General features: G+C 39.5%; 1 protein-coding gene and 1 pseudogene across 6 annotated transcripts in view; both read left to right on the top strand.

Annotated features, from left to right (window-relative positions):
• DEUP1 (deuterosome assembly protein 1) overlaps positions 1–9,962 on the top strand; it is an 85,704-nt gene extending 75,742 nt beyond the window's left edge. For all 6 annotated transcript variants that reach the window (XM_077780632.1, XM_077780631.1, XM_077780635.1 and 3 more), the window contains one exon: positions 8,980–9,962. In XM_077780632.1, the coding sequence (XP_077636758.1) occupies positions 8,980–9,156 (177 nt within the window). In that variant the 3' untranslated portion in view covers positions 9,157–9,962. The remainder of the gene's footprint in view (positions 1–8,979) is intronic.
• Positions 9,963–24,190: 14,228 nt separating this feature from the next.
• Positions 24,191–24,413, top strand: LOC144245172 (SOSS complex subunit C pseudogene; annotated as a pseudogene).
• Positions 24,414–27,466: the final 3,053 nt, after the last annotated feature.

Here is a 27,466-nt window from a genome sequence, read left to right as displayed (position 1 = left end):
GTGACTAATGAGGTTGAGCCCTTTTTCATGTATCTATTTGCCGTTTTGATAGTCTCCTCTGTTAAAGTATCTGTTGAGTTTCCTTGCCTAATTTTCTACTGGACTGTCTTTATTCTCATTGATTTGCAGAAGTTCTTTATATATTCTGAAGATAAGCTCTTTGTCGATTATATATATCGCAGATATCTTCTCCCATTCTTAACTTTCCTCTTCACGTAATGGTATCTTTTGGTAACTGGAAGTTCCTAATATTAATACATCCAAACTTGTGAATCTTTTCCGTTACGGTTAACAGTTTTTGGTATCCTGTTTAAAACTTTGTCCCAAAGTTATAAAAATATTATCCTATGTTATCTTTGAGAAACTTTGGCTCTTTACCTTTCATATTTACATCTACACCTGGAATTACATTTTACATATGGTGCAAGGTAATATTCTCAATCCCTTCTCCCATGAAAATAGCCATTTGAACATGCACATATATTTCAGTCCTGTGGATTCTATTGGATTTTCTATATTCAGAATCAAAATCATGACAGTTTGTTTTCTACTGTCATATCTTTATACCTTTTATTTCTTTTTCTCAATCTATATTACTAAGTAAATATTGAGTAGCAGAAGTGGTACAGACAGCATATCTATCTCCTCACTTAACTGCCCAGAGAAAGCTTTCAGTATGCCACCATTGTGTATATTTCCTATAGATATTTTGTAGATTTCTTTTAAAAGATGAAGGAAATTCCCTTTTATTTATAGATTGCTAACTTTGTTCATGAGTTGATGTGGAATTTTATCAAATACTTTTTCTGCTTCTTTTGAAATTACCAAAAAGAAAAAAGAAAAAAAAGAAAGGACCATGTAATGCTTCTCTTTTGCTTGGCCAATGTGATGTCTTTCTTGATTTTAGATTGTTAACCCAACTTTGAATCCTTGGAATAAACTTCACTTGGTAACTGGATTTGGTTTGTTCACATTGGCTCCAAATTTTTGCTTTGTGTTCACTAGAAAAATTAGCCTGTAGTGTTCCTTTGTGTCCTCATCAAGCTCTAGTATCAGATGGTGCTGACCTCATAAAACAGGGAAATGGTTCTTCATTTCACATTCCTCCATTTCCTCATTTTCCTCAACAATCTCTGTTGCTTTCTATGCATCAGATAAAAGAGCCAGCTCTCCCTGTCTTGAGAAAGTGGCCTCGTGTAGGTTACTTTCAGCTTTATATTTTTTGGTTCTTGAATTTTCACTTGATCCTTTTATAGTTTCTAGTTCTGTGCTGAAATTTTCTACCCTATGATTTAATTTATTGAACATAATAATCACAGGGTTTTTTAAGTAGCTTTTTCCCTCAGAAAGTAAGTAGTACTCTTAGCCGTTACATTCACTTGTATTCAAAGTATATTATGTAATTTTTCAGCGTCTCCCCATGATATGCTAATATTGGATACAAATTATAAACAATGACAACAGAAAATGTCTAAACTGGATGGGTATCCCATGAGTACTTTACTGCTTTTCTAGAATCTATCACCTTCTTTTGGTAGAAATTGGAAGTAAGAGTCAAGCTATTTTGGAAGGAGATGACTTCAAACCATTAACTTTCGAAGTGTTAGAGATCTCTAAAGCCTTGAAACACTCTTGCATGTTCATCTCAACGTAAAATGCCAAAATTATCTGAACAGAATAAAATCCTATACCAACAAAGTAAATGAAATAAACTTGCTCATTTTAGCTGTAGGAACCGCTAAGGGGACTTAGCAAATTCTGTATCGCACACATTCCAGTGAGGCAAAAGGAAAACAAAACATGATGAATTGCTAAGTGCCCCATGGCTCTAATATCAGATGATTTTAGCATTTTAGGATCACTAGTCTCTGCTCAAATATCACCTCATCTGACATGTCTGAGCAACAGACCTATGGCGGCCCCTCCCTCTTCAACCCCTTGTCCTGTGTTTTATTTTTTTCATAGCACTTCACAATAAGACATTTTATGTCTGCCTGTTTGTTCTCCTCCCTCCCTTAGAATTTGAGCTCCATGAAAGCAGAGATGTTTTTTCTGTGTTTGTTTTACTGTTGTAACCCCAGCACCTAAAATAGTGTGTGGTATTGGCAGGCACGTAGGAAGCATATAAGAATATCTGCTGTATTAACTTAATAAACACTGGGCTTCCTTCTCTCTCTGAAATTCCACATTACTCCTTTGAGGATGTTCATAAGCCCACAGTCACCAGGAAAGAAAATTCTCTACTGTTTTAGGTCTGGGCATGGGGACTTTACTCTGTGACGGGGCTCCAGAGTTCCCTGAAAGACGTAGCCCAGGCCACTGTTCTGAGTCCAGAGGTTTCTGTCTATTTCCACATTTAAACTTCTACATCAGTACTGTCCCTACCAAGAATTCCAGCGACCTTCTCATGGTTCATGAAATATGCTTTTAAGAACTCATCTTCCTTAATCATTTTTTCTTGAAACTAATGTTCTCGGACTTCTATGACACTATTCTCCACTGATTTTTCCTGCTGCCTGTTTACTTTTTCCCAGTCTGCTTCCAAGCTTCTCTCTCCTATACCTGTCCCTGAAGTGTCATCATTCATTCCTAAAATCAACATGTATTATAAGCACACAGGATATGGCAGGTTCTGTTTTAAACACATCTTTGATGAGACAGGCAAGTCTAGAGTCTGGTGAGAAAAAGAGAGGAACCCCAGCAATGGATGAATGAATAAGCAAAGAGTGTACATACACACAATGGAATATTATTCAGCCATAAAAAGGAGTGAAGTATATGCTATATTGTGGTGGATGAACCTCTAACACATTATGCTAAGTGAAAGCAATTAGCCACAAGAGGTCATATATTGTAGTATTCCATCTGTGAGAGGCACTCAGAACAGGCAAGTCATAGAGACAGGATGTAGACTGGGTGGTTCCCACGGGTAGTGTGGGGAGCAGGGAACGAGGGTCAGTGGCTTAATGGGTCCAGTTTCCTTTCAGGATGGTGAAAATATTCTGTAACTAAAGCGAGATGGTGATTGCATAACATTGCGAATGTACTAAATGCCACCAAAGTGTTCATTTTTAAATGGTTTTAGTTTGTGTGCATTGTACCTCAGAAAAAGGAAGGAACAATTAATGACTGGAAACAAATGACTGTATAAGAAATTATCAAATAGTGATACATTCTATGATGAAAAGAAAAGCCAGAAATATGATAGGAAGTGATGGCAGTGTGGGGAATGACTTTAGGTTGAATGGCCAGGAAAATGGGGAGGGAACACTGAGGAGGGGACATTTAAATTGGGACCTAAATTAACAAAAAAAGATCCAAAGACCTGGAGAAAGTGGGCTTCAGGCAGAGGGAACCACTAGTGAAAATCTGCAAGGCAGAAACAAGTGTGGTAAATTTGAGAACCAAATAGGGGGTGGAGGGGCCTGGAGCCTAGAAGGGAAGAGAAAGAATGGAATGAAAGAGGGCCAGAGAAGCAGTCAGAGGAAGATCAGATATGGAGAGACTATAGGCCATGGGAAGGAATTTGAATTTTGCTTTAAAAATATCTTTTAAAAAGACCCTTTGATTGCCAAATAAATAGAAAATTATAGAGGGGCTGAAGAAGAAGTGCAGAGAACAGTTCCCAGGCTATTTCAGTAGTCCAGGCAAGACAGGAGGAAGCTGGCTTGGCAGCAGTGGACAGAGAGTAACACACTGGATCCAGGGAACTAGGGGAAAGAAACTAGGGGAAGGAACAGGGTTAGAGGAGAAAGTCATGATTTCTAGATTGGGCATTTAAATTAAAAGTGTTTATTAGACATGCAAATAGAGACACCAGATAGGTGTTAGGATATGTGAATCTGGTATCTAAGGAAGAGATCAGCGCTAGAAATAAAATATGGGGATCAACAGTATATGGCTGATATTTAAATCTATAGGACTGGATGAGAAAGAATACTTACTAGAGTATAAATGAGGAAACTCCCAAGACCAAGCCTTAGACCACCATATTTAGTGGTCCAAGGGGGATCTTCAAGGAGATGAACAAAGTTTGATGGGGATGAGGTGGGACCCATGAGTGACTAGGTTCATTTGCAGAAGCAGCCATTGAGAAGATAAGAAGGAATAGAATCCACAGTATATAGGTAGAAGTAAGAGTTCTTGAAACAGAGTATGGCCTGAAGTATGACTACAGGAGCAAATGGGTGTGGAGACGAGGCAGCCCCCTCCCAAGAAAGAGGCAAGGCCACCACATAATGAGTGAGAAAACGAATATACTAGAATGGGTGGGTAGCAGTCCCTGCAGTAACAGAATTCCTCCTCCATCCACCCACCCCAGCATTCAGCTGCTCAGGTACAGGCGTGCCTCAGGCACTTTATTTAGGCCTGGGTTTTACCAAGTACCTAGGACAGAGGAATGGTTGCAATGATGGATCTGGAGTATAAGCAGAGGCAGAAGGGAATGGATGATGTGAGAAAGTGGAAATTTGAGACTAAATAAGCTGGAAGGGTAATGGGTGGGTTGCTGAACATCTTGATTAGTAAATAATGCAGTTATCATGGATGACAATGTCAAGACCACGGCCATGAGACTGGGTGCCTGAACTGAAGCACACTCCAAGATTCCATTTTTGAACTGCAGTTTTTATTTGTATATTTTGGATGATTTCCATCAGACTCACAGCTTTAATTCTCCTAACTTTGAAATATCTCTAATCCAAACCTACCTTTTGGGATCTGGATTGATATATCTCATTGTCTACATGACAATCTGTTTGAGCCCCAAGTCATCTCTAACTCAGCATTATTTAAGACCAAAAGCATTTTCTTCAATCATCTATTAACTCAAAATTTTGTTTGAAATATACTCTGTGCTAGAAACTGCTAGAATCTGGAGAATCAAAAATAAACAAGGCCTTACCCTTAATGGCCCCCTTTTACTGTTTTTCATTGGTCAATAAATGGCGTTGATGTCACCCAGTCATCACCCAAGCCAGAATTTCGGAAGTCATCTGTCTGAGATCAGGTTTCGTAGAATCTGAGACGGGGATTCTTATGAAAGTGATTTATTGAGGGTACTATTCTTGGCAGGAGGAGAGTCAGGGAAGCAGTCTAGGGGAAGGGAGAAAAGCTAAAGCAGGGTAAGAGCTCAGCTAGAGGTGAGATTGGCCTGGTCTCACCGGGAGCTTGGGGCACGAATTACACAACAGAGGTGGTCCCCCTGGAGAAAAGAAGTCTGGCATTCGGTGCCCCTGTCAGTCAGTCATTGCCTCTGAGAGGAGAGGGAGTGTCCTGAGCGGGTATTGCAACTTCCCGGAGGAGGCAGAGGCTCCAGTTCAGCTGAGGACAGGTCTCCCGAGAACCAACACCCAGAGCAGCTGGAGGACAGATGCACCACCTGGTGAAGGGAATTCTAGCAGGGCACCAACGGCAGCCACTATCGCCCACCTCTCGAACCACTCAGATCCGTGTTCGACTCCTGTTGTTTGTTCTACTCACACCTGTCTTCTCCAAGATTCGGGCTGATCTTAATTTCTGAGAAAACTTCTAAAAGGAGGGTTAGTGGGACAAACTACAGGCCTTGATGCTACAGCTGGTCTCAAGGACTTGGTATAATCATCTCCTCGCCCATTCTAGGTTCCCCTCTCTCTCAGCTGGCCAGGTAGCTTGCTTTGTGGGGTGAGCCCCTGGGTCCCATGACCTTATCAGGATGTGGTTTGCCATTTACAGTTAACGCTGGGCATGAGAGTATAAAAAAAGAAACATCAGTGGCTCACCTAAATATAAAACATAGTCTTCACAGTCTCCATTAGACAGTCTTTGTGATGATTAGGGCCAGGTACGCCTGCCAGTATAGTACCTCTTTTCTGTGCCTCTGATCTGTCAGCATGAGGAAGCCAAAGTGGCTAGGTGCCAGCTAGTGCTTTAAGTGTAGTTGGACTCTTAGAGATCTCTGGGTGGAGGCATTTCCCCCTCCGAGACCTAGGACCTGTAGATCAATAGAGCCTAAAGATACAAAGACAGAAGGTACCAATTCTCCAAGTTGGTCAACAGAAGTGATGCAGCAGAGCCATTCCTATATCCTCCCTTATGTTCCCAGATTCGTGTATTCTACCTGTTGGAAATATAGTAGCATATAAGAGCCATTGGTTTAAAGTCTATACCATATCCTGAAGACCGGTACCCCCTCCTCACAGGATAGAACTTCCAAGCTGATGCCTCAGCTCTGCCTTCAAGAAGCCTATCAGGCTAACATCCTCCAGACAGTGCTGTATGTGGTAGGACCAGTGAATACCAAGGTCATGCCCGCACAGCCATGCTCCTCTGCTGTAAAGTAGGTTCCTTTACTACTAATCAGGAACCCATGTCAGTAAATCAGTCTCACTGTGAGCTCTCAGATAGTGGTCAAGGCCAAGGCCCTTCAAGCAGGAAAGGCAAACCCATATGATATATGTTAGTTCTGGCAAGGATGAAACATTGCCCTTTCCAAGGTGAAAGGTACCTGGTGTGTACACAAATTGCCAAGAGGCTGGTCGGTCTCTTTGAGGGATGGTGCCATATCAGGAAGCTTTAGTCTCTATTGCAAGCAGCTCAGACATTCAGCAAGCAACAGTTAGCTAAACTAACCTGGGTGCTGTTGGGCCCATCCATAATCCACTGGAGTGGCCAAGGACAGAGGCTAGATCAAGTCACCGTACCCACTTCTTAGATGTTCCATCTCAACCAGGGCTCAATAGCATTATGGGAACTGTTTTGTAAACAGTCTACAGTTTTCTGCCACAGATGGCATGGCCGTAATCCCAAGTCTTAGGGTCTTCGGTGTACCTTGCCTAGTGAAACTTGTCAGAGGCTGTACAAAGCAATTTTTTTATTGTATCTTCCAAGTCATTTGGCCCAAGTGGTAGGACTGCTTGTACTCCATTTCCAACCTACCGCAGTGCCCCTTATTGCCCTGGGCCGTACTCGAAAAACAAAATGAAACAGAAATAGCCTTCGGTGTTATCCAGTAAATGAGTCAGATTATGCCACCCAAGAGTGGAATATGCCGCTTCCCAAACCTGAAGAGACCTGCCAAGCGTTGTGCTTCTTCGGTGACAAGAAATGCAAGGTGCATTCACTTGTGCTTAGGAGATGCCCTACCATGCTCCATATAATGGTACACCGAAAAACGTGTCAAGCCCAGGGCTCCTGGGTGGCTCAGTCAGTTAAGCATCCCACTGTGGCTTAGGGCATGATTTCACGGTTCATGGGTTCGAGCCCCGCAAGGGGCTCTGTACTGACAGCTCAGAGCCCGGAGCCTGCTTCTGATTCTGTGTCTTCCTCTTTCTCTCCCTGCCCCTCCCCCACTCGTGCTCTTTCTCACTCTCAAAAAAACAAATGGATATACAAGAAAATATTTTTAAAATTGTGTCAAGCCCATGAACCATTTATGGGGTTTATCTTTCACTCTCTGGATGGAGTGTGTGTGTCCTTCCAAGCCTGCAACATACTTGCCACTTCCTGCTCGCTCATCAGATCTTAGCATGATGTTAATGTTACTACATTATGCTCTATAGTCCATAACCCCAGGAATGTCCAGATGGTCCAGGCTTCTTCAGAACTTACTGTGGCAGCATCCTTACAGAACACATAACATTGGGGGAGAACATGTATGTGTGTTGTTGTCTACCCCATGTGGATGCTAACTACTACTGATCCTCTTCCTTTTTTATAAATTTTTTAACATTTATTTGTTATTGAGAGACAGAGAGACAGAGCATGAGCAGGGCAGGGGTGGAGGGAGAGGGAGACACAGAATCTGAAGCAGGCTCCAGGCTCTGAGCTGTCAGCACAGAGCCCGACGGTGGGCTCAAACTCACAAACCGTGAGAACATGACCTGAGCCGAAGTTGGATGCTTAATCAACTGAGCCACCCAGGCGCCCCAACCCCCTTCTTTATTGGGTATTAAAAAGAATGCATTTGCCAAGTCAACGGTAGTATATCATGTACCCGAGGCTGTGGTAAAGATACTCTATCCAGCATCAAATCTACAGCCGGTGCTACTACTTGGATAAATTTATACGGCACTCCACTCTCATCTGCCATGATCCATACACTTTTGTCAGAGGCCGGACTTATGAACTAAATTGCCCTATAGCAAAGTTCACCGGCATACAGATCATCGACTCTTCAAACACTTTATAAAAGTTCCATTCTTCCAATAAAACAAAAGTTGAAGAAGAGTCCAGGGATCCCAGAACTAGAAAATTAAAGTACAAACGTCCCCAACTTATTTTTTAAATTAACCTAAAACATTATTTTGATTGAAGCACTTGTGTGTGTGCGTGCATAAATTAAAGAACATAACAGGTCACAGTTAAATGAGCACTTCCATATTGCCATGAAGTATGGAACCGGGTGCTTACCACTGAGGCTTTCTCAGTGGACAAACAGGATACATTCCCAAGTCATGGCGTTCCCCAGGGGGGAGCCACTCTTACCCAGGATGCATCACGCTGCCACCCTCCTTACCCAGCCAACTCCAAACAGCAGTTAGCTCCCATTTTCAGCCAATCCTTAGTTTCCCCCCCCATACAAGCTTTCTTTGCTCAAGTCCTACTGTGATCTTTAGCTTTTTGGAGTTGCTTATTTTCAGATGATAACCCTTGGCTTTACAAAGTAGTTGAGTGTGTTTTAGGCAAGTTCCGTGGTAATTTTGTGGGCCCTGCATTTGCAGTTGGACACAGTAATATTTATTTCTAGAGCTTTTTAATATAATGGTGCTGTGCTGTTTTCATTGCTCGAGGATTTCGCGAGCAGTCCCTGCTTTATACCAGTAGAGAGACTTCTGCCTGGACTATTTCATTACAAGTTGTACCACTTGCCAGCATTCCAGGGGGGACGCATGCCTGGGAACAGAAAGGTTTAAAAGGCTTTGTGGGGGCGCCTGGGTGGCTTAGTCGNAAAAAAAAAAAAAGGCTTTGTGTTCCTCACCTAACATCTCTTTCTCTCTTTAGTCTCCCCCAGATATAGTCTTCCCAGCCTCTTTGGCTACACAGCATTTCCTTCTGGAGGAAGAGAAGCGAGCAAAAGAATTTGAAAAACTTCTAAATACACATATTGATGAACTGCAAAGACATACAGAATTCACCCTGAATAAATACACCAAGCTAAAACAAAATAGACACATGTGAACTTTTAAACTCTTTTTATTTGCTTCCCCCACCCCAAGGGGAAAAAAAGCTCTGGCAAAATATTTACAAAGCTGAATAATGAAACTGAGAAATTTTGTTCTGTTTTCTTGAGTAAATCATTTCTGTTAGGCAGCTAGAAAACAGTAGGTATTTTGTTCGATAAAGCTGTTTGTATTTCTGCATTAACCTAATAAATTCTTTGACTGTAGAGTTACTATAAACAGGACTACTCCAAAAGACATTTTTTTCCAGTCTATGGAATATTTTGGAATTAAATATGGAGTTTTTTCCCCCACAAATCATGTATACTGAAAACCCATTTCCTCTGTAACAATACAAAATGAGGGAAAGAGAAAATGCTGCATTTCAAATATCCAGGGCAGCTCATTTGTACTAGGTTTGAAAACTCAAGAATTTTTCCAAATGAAAAACCTTATTTGGAGCTATGTAAACATGCAAACATTGCTTTTAGGGAAAAAAAAAAAGCATAGCTTTACCGGTTCTACAATTATCTTTGTAATGTCTCTCTGTTTTAACACAATTAAGACATGGAAACATGCTGTTTACACATTTGAAATGTACATACCAGCCAGAGATTAATGCTTTCCTGTTAGCTCTACTTACTTCATGGACATGAACGAGATAAAGAAGATGTAAAACATTACTGCTGTTACACCCTTCCTTGTAATACCTCTGTTTTTAATACATAAAGCGATATGAAATTCTGTGAATGAAAACTTAAATGCCAAATCTGTATGCAACAGTTAACAACGTGGTAGTGGACAATAAAATTTAAGTTACAAATATATACGCATGATACTCCATTCTTCTTTCTTGAACAGTGACATTTATATAAAGATTATGAAAACTCTCAATATAGTTACTCAAGGTAAGTCCTGCAGCTTTTATAGTTTTTGTTTTCTCTTTGAAGAGACTGAATCTCAGTGTACCGGGAGAGGAAGTCAAGACGGCTTTAGATAACAGGTGTCGTGACAGGTGTCCTGTGAAAAATGCAGAGCCCTGTTCACGTTAGGGGGCAGGACCATGTAGTTTTGGAGAGCTCTTGATATTTGCCAAAAGCCTTCATTTCAACTCACAGCAATCCTGTGAAATCAGCAAAGCTAGTATCCTTGTTCCTGGGAATCAAGCTGTTAAGAAACTTAGAAGAATCAGGGTAATCAAGAAAATCAGAAATGCCCAGCTTCCAATGACTGGCTCCAGCTCTTACTTCCCAGCATCACTTTTGGTAACCAAACAGATAGTGAACAGTGCTGTCTCCACAGATGCCATGTTTCATGACAGAACATGAGAGGGCTACAAAGCTTTTAGTGTACCCAAAGCCCCACATGAGGAAAATAATAGAAGTTATGATGCATTAACATTATTTAGTCATTTCTAGCCTGGACACAAAGAAAATAGAGTATTTTTCAGTGTTCTCTTTAGGAGATGGGAAGAAAAAGTATGTTCAGGAAAAGGGCCTTCCATAAACAATTCTAAAATCTTTGTGTCTGTAACGCAAGTGCAAACAATGCAAAAGCATAAAATACACATATCTTTATAATCCCCCAAATCTGAATGCCACTTCATTCCTTTCAGGGTTGAGACATGATTACAAATTGCAGGCTGAAAATAAAGATCTAGGCTACAGTGTTCTTAGAACTGAGCAGAGTCAAGAGAGCCTGAGCTTGGAGTATGTCCAGGACTAACATTGAATTTGTTCTTCTGGATTATTATTTCAAGTCCCTAAGCAAACTTTTTTTAAATCACTAGTTCAGCATTGCACTTAACACCAGCTTTCTTAAATCAGTAGTTTTCAGTATTTTTTTTGCTTAACAGCAGGATTCATTGTTCAAAAGGAATCAAACACTAAAGCCCAACATATATATAATCAAGATAAAAAGCAAGCAAGCCGCTCCGTGTGCATGCTGGGAGGAGGAAAGCAGCGCGGCTCCCTGCTGCTCACCCTCTCTCCTTAGTCTCTTCCACCCTCCATGGACCAAAGGGATTTCGTGGAGCAGTTGCCCCAGCCAGGGTGGGAGGGACTGGAGGAGAGGCAGATGTGTGCTGTATTACCTTAGCACGCGATACATTTTCCTACAGAAACCATGTTACAGATAACGGTTATAGCCTCCTCTATACTACAGAAGCCATTTGGGCCCATGATTTAGCTAAAATACGATGGAAGGAGAAGGAAAGAAACAGTAGAAAGACCAATCTACGCCATGTAACACTGGAAGCTGGCTCAAAGAGGAAGTGTGACTTGAGTTAACTTTTGCTTCATAACGGTTTAGATATATACTTCTGCTTCTCAGTTATTCAGGAGCATAGTAAGTGGTCTGGGAATCAAGTGAATCTGGGGTAGGGAGGGTGGGCTGCTGGAAAGTCGGAGATGACCCCCAAATTTCAGTTCAGAAGGTAGACACCTTGTGATTATCTGTCAGCAGAGCGCCTCTGTTGGAGTGGAGCGTGGAGTCGCCCCAATCCCGGCATCCTGAGGTGCAGCCCTACCTATGCCTTGACTCTCTCCTCCCACCTGGGAGAGCAATCAGAGCCAAGTATCTGAGGCCACCTAATTAGAGAGGCCTGCCCTGGAGGTGAGTTTCTCTAGGTCCCTGCTATGCCTCAACTATGGTTAATCTGACCCAAGCAATCTAGAATCAACTGTAGTTTCAACAGTGATGTGTGGTTATCTCTTCCCCAGCCTGTTTATCTCAGTTAATATTAATTTCCTCTTTGTATATGTGCCTCCTGTCTCCAAATGGCCCAAGTGAGCCTAAAAGAGAAGAGTAGTATTAGGCTTCCTAGCCTCCCTTGTGCTCCTAACATAGGTCCTGATCACGGGAGATTTGGTAAGTAGTGATTGATGAGCAGGTTGAATCCAGACATAGTGGATACCTGTAGCAATGGCAATGAGGAGAGCAAATTTGAGGCAGTTTCTGGAACAATGAAAAAACACTAGAGGTATCAAATTGTCAGCTGCAGGAGAGTACATAGACTGTGAGTTTGTCTGAACGCTGGTGGATATGAGGGGGATTTTCACTCATACTTGACCTCACATAGGACCATCTGAGTCTCTACACATTCCTTCTATGTTTCAATTAATGTCTAATAGGAATCTATTAGCCATAGTGCTTAATGGCCAGAGCCAATGAAACCCTAACAATCCCAGGACTTGAGCAATGGTAGAAAGTATGGTAGAAAGTGTGAGAGGGCCCAAGGATTTAAAGCCCAATTAGCAACTGAAACTTTGCCTAACCCTTCCAACCCCATAGCCTAGAGCACCACCAGGACCTAAACTCTAAAGGATAAAATATTCCAACCCGATAGAAGGTTCTTTCCTCCTAAAGTGGGGCTATACTGTGGCCCAGGGGTGACAATGAATGGCCCTTGGGCCTACTGAGTCCTGTGTGAGGGAAAAGCCTGGGGAAAAGTTTTCATGACCTCCAGGGAGCTCTTGAGGGCAGAGGTGAGGCAAAAATATCAGCACGGGTCACAGAAGTCAACCAGGCAGTGTTCAGAAGCTGCCACTCATCACCATCCTCCAACGTGGGTCAGGAGGGGTCACAGTGTTATAACAAGGATAAACACAAGTCAGAGGAAGGCAGGCAATTAGTGTTACGGTGGCCGACAGTCTCCTCACATGGCAGAACTGCCAGGTAATCTAGAATAGCAAGGTTTCAGACAGGGAAGGCTTGGAATGAAGGAGGTGCTCAGAGCCACCAAGCTGGCCCCATGACCGGACTAGAAATTCTTAAGTCTTAAAGGTTTTCAATACATCTGGACAGCTTAGATTTGTTGGAGGCAAATGACTCTCCATGCCTTGGCCCCGTGACCTCAACAAAGCTTCCGTTTCCTTAACTGTGAAGAGTCATAATGCTACTATGTCCAAGGATTGGTGTGAGGATTGAAGGAGATCATATTTAAAAAAACCGTTAGAGTCTGGAACAAAGTGAGGACTCCGGGAACGCCAGCCGTTAGCACTTATTGCTATCTTTGCCCTATGAGACATCGGGTCTGAGCTCAGAAGACAAAATACAACCTCCAAAAGAACAATCCAAGCATTTGTCAATGACCATGTAGGCACTGTAGTCACTATAATATAAATTACACTTATTAATCATTAGCATCATTTAAACATACAAATCATTAGCATTATTTATTAAGAAATAATTTCATACCATAAAATTTACTCATTTCCATCCACTCATTCAGTAAAATTTTACTGGGTTTACAAAGTTGTGCAATCACTACCACAACCCAATTTCAGAGCATTTCCATCATCCCAAAAAGATCCCCACCCCCATTTGCAGTCACTCTGACATTTACCTGAACATTTCATACAAATGGATTCATATAATATATGGTTTTTGCACCTGGCTTCTTTTAGTATGTTTTTGTGGTTCATGTTTTAGCTTGCGTCAGTATTTTGTTCTTTTTTTTTTATTGCTGCCTAGTATTCGGTTGTGTGAATAAACCATATTTTGTTTATCCATTTCACCCGTTGATGGACATTTGTTTCCAGTTTGGGGCTATTCTAAATAAAGCTGTTATGAACATTCACATACAAGTCTGTGTGCGGACATCTTTTCATTTCTGTTGAGTCGATTCCTGGGAGTAGAATATCTGAGTCATATGGTATATTCATTTTTAACTTTTAAAAGAAACTGTCAAACCGCTTTCCTCTGTAGCTATATACCATTTTACATTTCCGTTGGCAATGTGTAAGCATCCCCTCCCATGCTTGTTTTTGTCTGTCTCTGATTACAGTTCTTTCAGTGTGTGTGAAGTGCTATTTCATGCTAGTTTTAATTTACATTTCCCTAATGATAATCATGTCGAGCATCTTTTTGTGTGCTTGTTGACCATTCAGATGTTTTGGTGAAATGTCTATTCAGATCTTTTGTCCACTTTATAATTAATTCTCTTCTTATTGAATTATATGTATATATATAATATGTTTTAGCTAGAAGTCCTTTACCAGATAAATGATTTGGATATATTTCCCCTAGTCTGTGGCTTATCTTTCCATTTTCTTTATGGTATCTTTTAAAGCACATAAGTTTTTCTTTTTTATTTTGAGGTAATACAATTCATCAATTTTTTTCTTTTATGGATTGTGTTCTTGTCTTCATATCTGAGAAATAGTTGCCCAACCCAGGATCACAAATATTTTCTCCTGCATTTTCTTCTGAAAGTTGTATAATTTTAAGTTTTACATCAGGTTTATGACCATTTTGAGTTTTTTTTTAAGTGTTATTTTTATTTAAGTAATCTCTACACCCATCATGGGGCTTGAACCCATGACCCTGAGACCAAGACTCACATACCCCTCCGACTGAGCCAGCCAGGCACCCCTGAGTTAATGTTTTTGTCTGGTGTAAGGATCTAGATTCATCTTTTCACAGGTGGATATGCCATTGTCCCAGCATCATTTATTGAAAAAATTATTCTCCCCCTGTCAAATTGTCTTGGTACTTTTGTTGAAAACTCAATTGACCATAAAGATAAAGACAAGATGATAAAGATAAATAAGTATAAAAGTTTATTTCTGAACTCTTAATTCTGTTCCATTGATCAGTATGGCTATCCTTAGGCCAGTATGATATAGTCTTAATTATTGTAGCTTTGTAGTAAGTTTTGATATTGAAAAGTGTAAATCCTCTAACTTACAAGATTGCTTTGGCTATTTTGGGCCCTTTGTATTTCCACATAAGTTTTAGGATTAGCTTGTCAGCTTCTTGATTGCAAAAACAGAGCTGCTGGGATTTTGATTACAGATTAAAACAGCAATTCTCTCCAAACTGATGAATACTGAATCTCAATTTGGTGAGAATACCATCTTCCAATACTGAGTCTTCCAATCAATCAGTAAAAATGAAATATCTCTCCATTTATTTGGATATTTGTAAACTTCTCTTAGAAATGTAGTACATTTTTCAATGTAGAAGTCTTCCAGATTTTTGTTAAATTTATTCCTAAATATTTTATTTAATTTGATACTATTATGAATGAAGTTGTTTTCTTAATTTCATTATATAATATTCATTACTAATTATAGAAATATAGTCAACTTTTGTTTATTGTCTTTTATTCTGTGACCTTGCTGAGCTCATTTATTCTTCATATAAGAATTTTTTAAATCTCTTAAAATGTTTACATACAAGATTATATCATCTTTTAAATAAAGACAGTTTTTGCTTCTTCTTTCCACTATGAGTGCATTTTATTTCTTTTTCTTACCTGATTGCACTAGCCAGGAACTCCAATACAATGTTAAATTTGTATTTAACAATATGAATGTCATATTTGCCTTGTTCCTGATTTTAAGGGAAAGGTTTCAGTCTTTCACCATTAAGTATGATGTCGGCTATAGGGTTTTTGTAGATGTTTTTTATCAGACTGAGGATGTTCCCATCTATTGCTAGTTAGTTGAGAACTTTTACGACTGGGTGTTAGATTTTGTCAGATACTTTTTCTGCATCTATTGAAATTATCATGTAGTTTTTGTCCTTGATTAATATAGTATATTACATTAATTTATATTTTACAATAAACTGATATTGCATTCTTGAGAAAATCTCTACTATAATCCTTTTTATATGTTGCTAGATTCAATTTACTAATGTTTTATTGAGGATTTTTGTGTCTATATTCATGAAGGATAGTGCTCAGTAGTTTTCTTGTCACATCTATGTCTGGCCTTAGTGTCAGAGAAATTCTTGCCTCCTTGGATTGAACTGGGAACGTTCCACCCTACTCTATTTTCTGGAAGAGTTTATATAAAGGATTAGTATTATTTCTTCAAATGTCTGATGGAATTCACCAGTGCAGCTATCTCAACCTGGGCTTTTCTTTATGGGAAAATTTTAATTATTAATTCAGTGTCTTTCCTTGCTATAGGTCTATTCAAATTTTCTATTTCCTCTTGCGTCAGTGTGGGTGATTTACGACTTTTAAATTCAATTTAATTTTTATAATAACCCCTCAACATAAGAAACAGGCCCATTTGATTTTGAGACTTAAAACATCAAATGATTTGTCTCAAGGTCAGATAATCTGGAAAATGGCCAGTTTGTTGGGCCCCAAAGTCCACACTGCTTCCGCCAGGCCACACCGTACCTAATCAGACATGAACTTCTTAAAGTGAGCCCCACCCCAAGGGATGTTACTAAAAACAGCCCACTTTTGTGAATGCCCCAATCCCTCTAACTCTTTCTTTTCTCAAAAACCTATGCCTCCCTGGAGTCGAGTTGCTGGCAACAGGGATGCTGCCCACAGACCATGGTTCTCCTCCCTCTAAAGCCCCTCTAAGAATTACTGCCTTATGAGTCCCAGCATGATGGTCGCATGGAAAGCCTCTTGGGAAGGCACCAGGGATAAAAGCAGCACTGAACAATATAAACAGAACGTTTTCCTCCCTTGCCTGCCAAGGAGAGGGAAAATGAAATGCCCAAGGACCTACGTGGTTAGAAGAAGCCAGACTTGTTTTGACACTGACAGCCCACAACTGATCATCAAAACCTCTGCAAGGTCGCAAGAGGTCTGTGTGACTTCCTAACCCTGTGCCCTCACACAGAAATGATAGGGAAGAACCCATCAGAGACAGCATCTATTTGGCTCTGTGTGCTTCACACAGATAAAGAATTAAGCTTTTCATTTATCTCATCAACATGTCTTTTATGGTGAACTGCCCTAAAGATTATTCTACAAGGGAAAGCCAAAAGGGCCCATACTAACATTCTCCCCATTTGGTGGGATTTGGTTGGGGTTCGTTTATTTCTGAAAACAAGAACATGACAACTTTCAAATTCCTCATTTTCATCAACTAGAGGAACATCTTCCAAACGCCAGTACTGTTTGAGCTCAAACTATTTCCAATTCTAGACATATCTCTTGACTGAGATAAATTGTTTGGTGAGTCATTCCCAAATGATATGGATGGATAAAATTATGAGTAACCAAACTAAAACAGCTCTTTGGCTTCAAATACAAAGTTTGCTACACACAAAGTTTAATTTATAACCGAAGGCTTTTATATTAACAAGAGTTAAACCCAAGAATTTTGGGAGTATATATGTGTATGTGGGTTTATACATGAGTATGTATGCAGTGTATATACACACACATACACATACATACACATGAAACTCTGAAAATAATCACCAGCAAAAATAATGTGGGAGGAATATTTTGAAGGTGAAGGATATGTTTATGACAGAGATTGTGGTGATGGTTTCATGGACATATACTTTCTCCAGATTCATCAAATTATATACATTAAATATGTACAGCACTTTGTATGTCAATCATATCTTAACACAGTGGTTTAAAAAACAAACATGAATCAAGAACATCTCAGAGCTTGGAAAACATACACATAGTTATGTCACTATTTTAATATTAAAAATATGAGTACTTAAGAAAATATAAGGATTTAATGGCCAAACACAATTGCTTCATTTTGGAGAACATGCATTTATTTCATTAAAGACACTATGCTAGATGGATAAGGCACCCAAAATTTTGGGTATGTTATTTAAGCCACCCAGTTTGTAGTATGTTGTTATATATATTGTAGCAAACTAACACGCTTGTATATCCCCGACTTGGAGCTGAGAAAGCTGACAATCTTGAAATGGCAAAGGATGCAGGCAAAAAGAGCCCCAGCAAAGCCTGCTCTCTCTAAATAAAAGGGGCAGCATAGCAAAGCAGAAAACTTTTACATGATAGTAACTAATTCAGCCAAACCACCCAGAAGAAACTCAGCCCACCCTCACCCACACAAGCAAATGTAGACAGCCTAGATTTCCAGCCTTGTCCCACAGCCCCTAGCAGAGTGTCCGAGAGGGACAGCAGGGAGGCAGAACTGTTGTCCCTGCCAGCAGGTGATGAGGCATCCGCCTCAGCAGCATTGGTGGAGACTATGTGGGAGCCCCCAAGAGGCAGTAACAAGGCAACGGTAAGACCCCTCTCTACTAGGTGATATCAATGGAGAATATGGAGAGTCAGGTTACTCAGTGCTTATGAGGCCACTCTTCCCCTACAGGGTCACTGAAGCAGCAATAATGAGGCCCCCTCGCCCCTCCCAGCCAGGGTTGTATCAGCAAAAGACTACTGGGGGGAAAAAAGACTACTGGGGAGCCAGAACTCTCACCTCACTCAGCAGTAATGAGGAAGCCCTCTCCTCAGGTATTAACAGAGATTGCGTCAACACCGGGACTTCTACTACCATCTGCCAATAATGATGCTGTACCCCATTTCCCTGCTCAAAAGTCACTAGAGGAGGCCTACTAAAACACAAAGTTTAAGTAAAATCCAGAGTCTTATAGTGCCCCAATATATAAGTCTCAATCAAAACTCACTTGTCATTTTAAGAACCAGGAAGATCGCAACCTGAATAAGAAAAGACAATTAACAGAGGACAGCACCAAGATGACACAGATGTTAGAGCTATCTTGGCAAAGATTTAAAGTAGTCATCCTAAAATGACTCAGCAAGCAATTAGAAACATGCTTGGAAACATTAAAAATATAGGAAGTTTTGGCAAAGAAATAGAAGATATCAAGTGAAACCAAATGGAAATCTTAAACTGAAGAATACAATATCAAACAAAAACTCAATGGATGGGGCCTAAAGTAGAATGAGACAGAGGAAACAATCAATGAACAACAGAAATCACCCAATCTGAAGAATGGAAAGAAAATAGAATGGAAAAAAGATCTCAGAAATGTGTAAAACTGTAACAAAAGACCTCATATTTGTGTCACTGGGGTCTTTTTTTTTTTTAATGTTTCTTTATTTTGAGAGAGACACTGGGGGAAAGGCACAGAGAGAGGGAGAGAGAGAATCTCAAGCAGGCTCCATGCTCAGCACAAAACCTACATCAGGCTCAGTCTCACAACTCTAAGATCATGATCTGAGCCAAAATCGAGTCGGATGCTTGGGTGACTGAACCAACCAGACACCCCACTGGAGTCTTGAAAGGAGAAGAAAAGGCAGAGCTGAAAAAGTACTCCTAGAAATAGTGCCCAAACACTCCCTCCAAAGCTGAGCAAACTCCAAACAAGATAAAACCAAGGAAATTCTCATTATAATATAGTACAGTGAAATTTCCAAAAGCTAAAAACAAAGAAAAGTGGAAGCAACAAGAAAGAAACATCTTGGGGCACTTGGGTAGCTCAGTTGGTTAAGCGTCCGACTTCAGCTCAGGTCATGATCTCACAGTTTGTGGGTTTGAGCCCCGCGTCGGGCTCTGTGCTGACAGCCAGCTCAGAGCCTGGAGCCTGTTTCAGATTCTGTGTGTGTGTGTCTCTCTCTGACCCTCCCCTGCTCACGCTGTCTCTCTCTCTCAGAAATAAATTTTAAAAAAAGAAATTAAAAAAAAGAAACATCTTATCTATAAAGAGAAAATAATTTTGATTAAACCAGATTTCTAATTAGAAAATATGAAGACATATAAATGACATATTATTTTCAAGGGCTGAAGCAAAAGAACCATTAACCCAAAATATTATACCCAGTGAAAATATCCTTCAGGAATGAAGAGAAAATCAAGACATTCTCAAATGAAAGAAAACTAAGAGAATTTGTCACTATTAGATCTACCCTACAAGAATTAAGGAATTTCTGTTAACTAACTAACCAACTAATTGGATGGATGGATGGATGAATCTTGGAATAATAGGAGAGAAAAAGAAAACATGAGGGAGAATAAAAATATGGTTAAATGCAATAGACTGTCCTCCTCTTAAGTTTTCTAAATTATGTTTGATGGTTAAAGAAAATTTATTACGCTTCGTGATGTAATTCTAAATGTATGTAAAAGACTTATTTATGAAAATTATGCTGGAAATAGGGCAGGGTAAAGGAAAAGAAAAGGGGCAAGATTACAACATATCACTGGAACTGGTAAAATGATAGCACTAGACGATTGTGATAAGTTACTTATATATAATATAACCTGGAACAACTAATTTAAAAAGCTATATAAAAAGATACAGTCAAAAACACCTTGATAAATCAAAATAGAGTTGCTTAGAAATATTCAAGTAACCCAGAAGAAGGCAGGAAAAAGGAAACAGAAAAATTAAAAACAGAGAACAAAATTAAAAATAAAATATTTGACTTGGGCCCTGACACATCACTAACTACATTAAATATAAATGCTCTAAATACACCAATTAAAAAACAGAAAATGGCAGAGTAGATTTAAAAGCATGACCCAACTATATGCTGTTTACAAGAAATTCATTTCAAATATAATGACATAGCCAAGTTGAAAGTAAAAGGGCAGAAAAGATATATCATACAAACACTGATGAAAAGAAAGCAGGAATGGCTATATCAGTCTCACATAAAATAGACTTCAGAGCAAAGAAAATTACCAGAAAAGAAGAGGCCATTATATAATTCTAAAAGGCCAATCTACCAAGAAGAGAAGGCGATCCTGAATGTGTGTGTACCAAACCAAAGAACTGCAGAATACATAAAAGCAAAAAACAGATAGAACAAAAGTCGAAACAAACAAATCCATAATTATAGTTGGAAATTTCAATTGATTGAACTACTAAACAGAAAATCAACAGGAGTACAGAAAAAAATCAATAATACCGCCAACCAGCAAAATTTAGTCAACATGTATAGATTTCTCCACACACCACCAGCAGAATACACGTTCTTTTAAACTGCCTTCAGAATGTATGCCAAGGTATACAACACTGTGCGTCATCAGATAAACCTCAACATATTTAAAAGAAACAAAATAACACACAGTAAATTCTACTACCATAATGGAACCAACCTAGACATTAATAACAAAAAGTAAATAGAAAATCCAAAATTGGAAAAGAAGGAACTGAAAATCATAACAGGAAAATGTCCAAAATGAAACAACATTCTAAGTAATCAACGGGTCAAAAGGGAAGTCTCCAGCAAATTTAAAAATATACTGAATTGAATGGAAATGAAGTATAACACAAAATTTGTGGAAAACAGCTAAAGCAATAAGAAGAGGGAATACTATAGACTAAATGAACACAGTAAAAAAGAGAAAAAGTCTTAAATCAGTCATCTAAGCTCGTCTCTCAAGCATCTAGAACAAAAAGAACAAAATAAACCCAGCACAAGCAGAAGGAAGGAAGTGAAAATGGTAACAGCATAAATCAATAAAATTTGAAGCAGAATAACCATTAAAAAAATCAGAGAGCTGATTCTTTGTTAAAAAATCAACAAAATTCACAAATCTCTAGCAAGGCTGACAGAGGAAAAAAAAAGAAAGCAGAAGAAGACACAAATTACCCATATCAGGAATGAAGTGGGATATTACTGCAGACTCTGTAGACATCAAAAGGATAATAAGGGAATGCTATGAACAACACTGTTATGAATGCTATGAACACAAATATTTGACAACGTAGTTGAAATGGACCAAGTCCTTGAAAAACATAAATTGCCACAACCCACCCAATATCCAATCAACCACTTGAATAACCCAAAAACTACTGTGAGGAAACTGAACTCATAATTTTAAAACTATCAAAAAAGAAATCACCAGGCCCACATGTTTTCACTAGAAAATTCTAATAAAAGTTTGATTAAGAAGTAACACAAATTCTACACGATCTTTACGAGAAAATAGAAGACTTCCCAATTTATTTCATAAGCTAATATTACCATGATCCCAACACTGGAGAAAGACCAAAAAAAGTGCTGACCAATATCGCTCATGAATATTGATATAAAAATCCTTAACAAAATATTAGCAAAGAAAATTCATAATATACAAGAGGAATTATACACCATGATTAAGTGAGATTTATTCCAGGAATTCAAGGCTGTTTCAATATTCAAAAATGAATCCATGTAATCTGCCTAAAGACATACGAAGACTATAGAAGAAAAATCACATGTTCATATCAATTAATGAAGAAAACATTGAGAAAATTAAACACCTTTTCATGATTTAAAAAACTCTCAGAAGGAAGCATCCTCAACTTGATAAAGAACATTTACCAAACAACCTATGGATAATATTCTACTTGAAGGTGAAAATGCTTTCTCTCTAAGATTAAGACCACGGGAACTATGTCCATTCTCACCACTTTATGAGTACAGTGCTAGAAGTCTTAGCCAGACTGATAAGTGAAGGAAAAGAAAAAAGAGAAAGGTACCCAGACCAGAAACGAAGAATAAAACTTTCCCTATTTGCAGATGACATGATTATCTAGTACACAGTCACGAGGAATCTATAAAAGAAGTCGTATCATAAGAGGTGAGGTCAGCAAGCTTGCAGGAGACAATATAAGCATCCAGAAATCAACTGTATTTCTATATACCAGCAGTGAACACACAGACACTGAAGTTAAAAATATAATACCATTCACAATCATTCCAATAAATGAAATAAGTGGGTTTAACTCTAGCAAAACTCATGCAGGACTTGTAGGCTGCAACACTGAGAAAGAAATGAAAAAAAGATTTAAAGAAATGAGTTATAATGATGGATCAGAAGACTTATAGGAGGAATCTCAGTTTTCCCAAAATCAATATACAGGTTTAACCTAATTTCTTTTTTTCTTAGTTTGTTTGTTGGTTTGTTGGTTTGTTTTGAGAAAGAGAGAGAGAGAGAGAGAGCTGGGGAGAAGGGCAGAGAGAAAGAGAGAGGGAGAGATAGAATCCCAAGCATTCTCCACACTCAGTGCAGAGTCCAACGTGGGGCTCAATCCCATGAACTGTGAGATCATGACCCAAGTCAAAATCAAGAGTAGGATGCTTAACCCATTGAGCCACCCAGACATCCCTAACCCAATTTCTATAAAAATTTCAGCAAAAATTGTTTGGTATATAGACAGGATTATTCAACTTATATGGGAAGGCAAAGAACTAGAATAACTAAAGTAATTGAAAAAGAATAAAAAAGACTCAGTCTACCCAATTTGAAGACTTAATATATAGGGAAAGCAAGCAAGACATGAGATATATTAAGTCTCATAATTTATACAAAAAGTAACTTTTTTAGTAATTAGCAAATTATAAAATTACACAAAAGTGGATGATGAACTTGAATGTAAATCTATAAAATTTCTAAGACCAAAACATAGAAGAAAAGCTATGGGAGCTGCAGAGTTCAAACACATGAAGGAAAAGCACAACCCATAAAGGGAAAATTGATAAATTGGAAGTCATCAAAATTAAAAACATTTGCTCTGATAAAGGCTATGAGAGCCTTTAAAGCATGAAAGGCTTGAGAGCATGAAAAAAAGCTACTGGCAGAAAATATTTGCAAACCACATATCTGAAAAAGAACAAGCATCTCAAGTGTCTGAAAATTTCTCCAAACTCACCAGCAAAAAACAACCCAATTAGAATATGGGTAAAAGACATGAAGACACATTTCATTGAAGAGAATATACAGATTGCAAAAAAAGCACATAAAAAGATGTTCAACATTATTGGCCATTAAGGAAACTCAGCTTACAACTGCAATAAGATATCACTACATATCTATCAGAACAGCTAAAAATTAAAAAATAGTGACAACGTGAAATGCTGGCAAGAACACAGAAATTGGATCACACTGCTGGGGGGTATGTAAAGTGGTACCGCGACTTTGGAAACCAGTTTGGCAGCTACCATATGATGTAGCAATTGCACTCATTGGCATTGATCCCGGAGAAGTGACGACTTATGTTCACACACACACAAGCCTCTCCGTGGCTGTTCATAGCAGCTTTATTCATAATAGCCCCAAACTGGAAACAACACAGATGTCCTTCCACCAGTGAATGATTAAAAGAATAAGAACAGAACAAAGGTCGGGTGAGAGAACTGACCACAGAAGAAGGGTCAGAGAGATACAGTGTTGCTGGCTGGGAAGGTGGAGAAGGGACCAGAGGCCAAGGAACTCAGCTTCTAGAAACTGGAAAAGATCTTCAAAGCAAAAATAGAGTTGGAATCTTGGCAGAACTGGACAGAGAGAGAAGAAAATTACCAATGAATCTTGGCAGAAGTGGATGAAGAGAAAAGAAAATTACTAATGCGGGGCCCACCTTCAGCAAGTCATCCTGGAGCCGGCACTGGCACTCGCAAGACTGGCTCTTAATAAGGACTTTCGGGACAGTACTGAGCGCAGCATCCTCGAGTCCAACTAAGGGCAGCATTGCAGCATGCACACGCACCCTCACCTGGATACCTCATAACTCCAGACGGCATTTGGGAGTCTTAGTCTTCCCGTTTTACCTCTCCTTGACCCAGAATGAAGAAAGTATTTTACTGAAAGTGACTTTGTAATGTCAAATGCCAAAGCTACTCTCATTCAGTCTTGTACCAACTGTGACTTTCAGAATTCTGGTGAACTTCATGAAAAGAATGGTCTGTGTAAGTGAAAGCAAAACAGGTGGATAAGCAGGATGATGAGAGGTTTGGGAATTGTGTTATCTGAGGAACTAATGTGCTGCCAGGACTGTCACTTTTTGGTCATGTGGTTTGATTTTTGTAAATGTTTATTTCTGAGAGAGACAGAGCACGAGCTGGAGAGGAGAGGAGGGAGACACAGAATCTGAAGCAGGCTCCAGGCTCTGAGTGGTCAGCACAGAGTCCAATGCAGGGCTCGAACCCACGAACAGAAGATCATGACCTAAGCTGAAGTCGGACACTTTACCAACTGAGCCACCCAGGCGCCACTGATTTTTAACCCTAAATGAGACTCTGCATTGGATGGTCACATCAGTTCACTCCTGAGCCCCCAACTAGTTGGACTAAGTATGTCATGTCCATAGAAGACTTTCAAGAACCGTTTATGGTACTCGACTTGAAAGAAATGAGGGTGCTTTTTCAAAATGTAAACTAGTAGGCTTAAATAAAGTTACACTCCTATTTGCTGTTTATAGAATTGGTATCAGTGTAGCTTTTGAGTTTATAGCCAACATGTCATCCTGAAATATTCTTTAACTCATACTACTTCTCCTATTCTGTTTTAAAAGAAAATCCAAGATAAGACTGAGTTGTTAGCCAGTCTTAAACATCTTCTATAAACCTATGCCACTATGAATAATGTGAGTAAATGCTATTAAAAACAGCTCTAAGGAAAAAAGTGATACATCCAAGCCACAGAATAGCACTCAGCAATTAAAAAAAAACCACAACAAATGATTCTTTAAAAAAAAAAAAAAAAAACCCTAGAGGCCTCTCAAGAATTATACAGAGTGAAAAAAGTCAATCCAAAATGGTTGTATTTTGTTATATAGCAAAACCTTCCTGAAATGAGAAAATGATAGAAGTGGAGACCAGATTGGTGGTTGCCCTGGGACAATGAGGGGGCACAGGTAAGAGGGAAGTGGGCGTGGCTATAAAAGGAGAACGTGGGCATCCTTGTGATGATCTGTATCTTCTCTGTGCCAATATCAATATCCTGGCCCTACTAAGATATTGCACTATAGTAATATTGGGGGAACTAGGTAAAGTGTATGTAAGAACTCTCTGTATTACTTCCCACAACTGCATTTGAATCTACAATTATCTTATAATGGACAGTTTAATTTTTTTTAAAAAGTAGCTATTCTTAGCTCTCCATCTGTTCAAAACAGATGGCAGGCTGGATTTGACCCACAGGCTATAGTAGTTTATTGAGTTGAATGCAAACACTAGGAAATGCTATATGTTCATTTAATGGTGTTTTACATGCTAAAACTTTATAGAGATCCAAGGACAATCATAGCTCTTAAAATGTGTTTTCAATCTTCAGTTCTTATAATTACTGTAGTGGGTTTCTAGAGGGGGGTGTCCGTTCCCAGTCCTAATGTGAAAGGGTTACAAGCAGTGGGGCTATGGCCTCCTCTGGATTTGGCATCTTCAAAAGTCTCCGTTCTTGCTTTCATATCAGCATCATGAGCTCCTCTTCTCCTCATACACCGCTCCAATCTCCCTACATCCTGGTTTTCACTACATCACGGGAGCTGGTGTTACGTGGTGGGTCACAGTAGCTCTGATTGTTCTTTGAACAGGTGTTCTGTTTGAATTGTATAGATTGGTTTAATTTTCTCAGTCTTTCCATTTACAGTCTCAGTCTTGTCTGCTGTGCAGCACACAAAAAAATTTTAAACCATATTTGAAATACCTATGTTCACCTTCATATTAGGAAATCTACTTTGATCCAGTGCAAACGTCATTATGCGGTCATTCAGTATGATTTCTTTCCCTTCCATTGCTCTGTTTCTTTGTTTGGCCTGTTTTAATAAAATGCATGGTGATCCTTAGCTGTCTGACTTTTTGTAAGGGTGGGGCACTAAGAAGCTCTGTGGCCAAGGGCGAGGCTTGGTGGAGTTTACCAACCCCAGGCTTTGCAGAGCGTAATCCAAATAGATCATTTCTTTGGGTAGTCTACACTGTTGGGTCCAGGTGTTAATAGATTACCTGGAGGAGATGCTTTACGTTTTTGTCTGAGGGTAAATAATCCTCCTTGTTGCACTCTGCAGGCTGTGGAGAAAAGGCTGGGATCTCAGCATTTGACACGTATATCACGTAGGCCCCATATTTTTAGCACAAGACCTTCTTCAACTATACCTGGTGCAGGCAGCCAAGACATCATGTGTTTTAACCTTCTAAGGATCACCTGCCTTCCACCAGGGCTGGGAAAGGAACCGGGGGTTCTAATGAGTATAGGCTCACTTTCAATCAATGTCCTTTCTAGCTCCACTTTCACAATTACTTCCTGAAGAACCTAGTTCTATCAATTCCTGAGCACTTCTGGGATCTGCCATGCAAGCTGGGTTGATTCTTAGGTGCTCCCACTGGTAGCTTATAAGGCAGCATCTGAGTTCTGCTAAGCCAGTTACCATGTGTCCCTTTGCTCTCCATCTGCCCAGACGTTGTTGCTCTTAACTCAGCTCATTTTCTGTTCATCCTGGGAATTGTTTTCCTTTACCGTTTTGCCATCAGGAAGGGAGCATGTGTTCAGCTCACCGTCATCAAGCAGAGGTCTTTATTCAAATAATCATAGTCTGAGCCAACACATCAGGCACTCATGAGGTTGTAAGGGGGTTTAGCATGACATCCGGGCCAGTCGTTCATTCTTAGCCAGGCAGGAGCTGGGATGTGTGCATATGCCCCAATCCATGGTCACTTCATGCACCTGGGCTCAAAGTATCCTGCTGGATGTAGCTGAGATGTGTGCTTCTTATTACAGCAGATGGTTAGACTAGCAGGCAGGGAGGTCAAATCTTAAGCCTAACTTGAAAGAATGAGATATCCTTATTTGGACGTGGAATATTCTTCAAAATCCTTTTTCTCCTGCATTGGGTTTTGTTTTGTTAAT

This window comes from Crocuta crocuta, unplaced genomic scaffold (assembly GCF_008692635.1).
Source record: "Crocuta crocuta isolate KB4526 unplaced genomic scaffold, BGI_CrCroc_1.0 scaffold78, whole genome shotgun sequence".
Lineage (NCBI taxonomy): Eukaryota > Metazoa > Chordata > Mammalia > Carnivora > Hyaenidae > Crocuta > Crocuta crocuta.
Note: the sequence above shows the minus strand (reverse complement) of the source record. Positions and strands in the feature narration are given on the sequence as shown.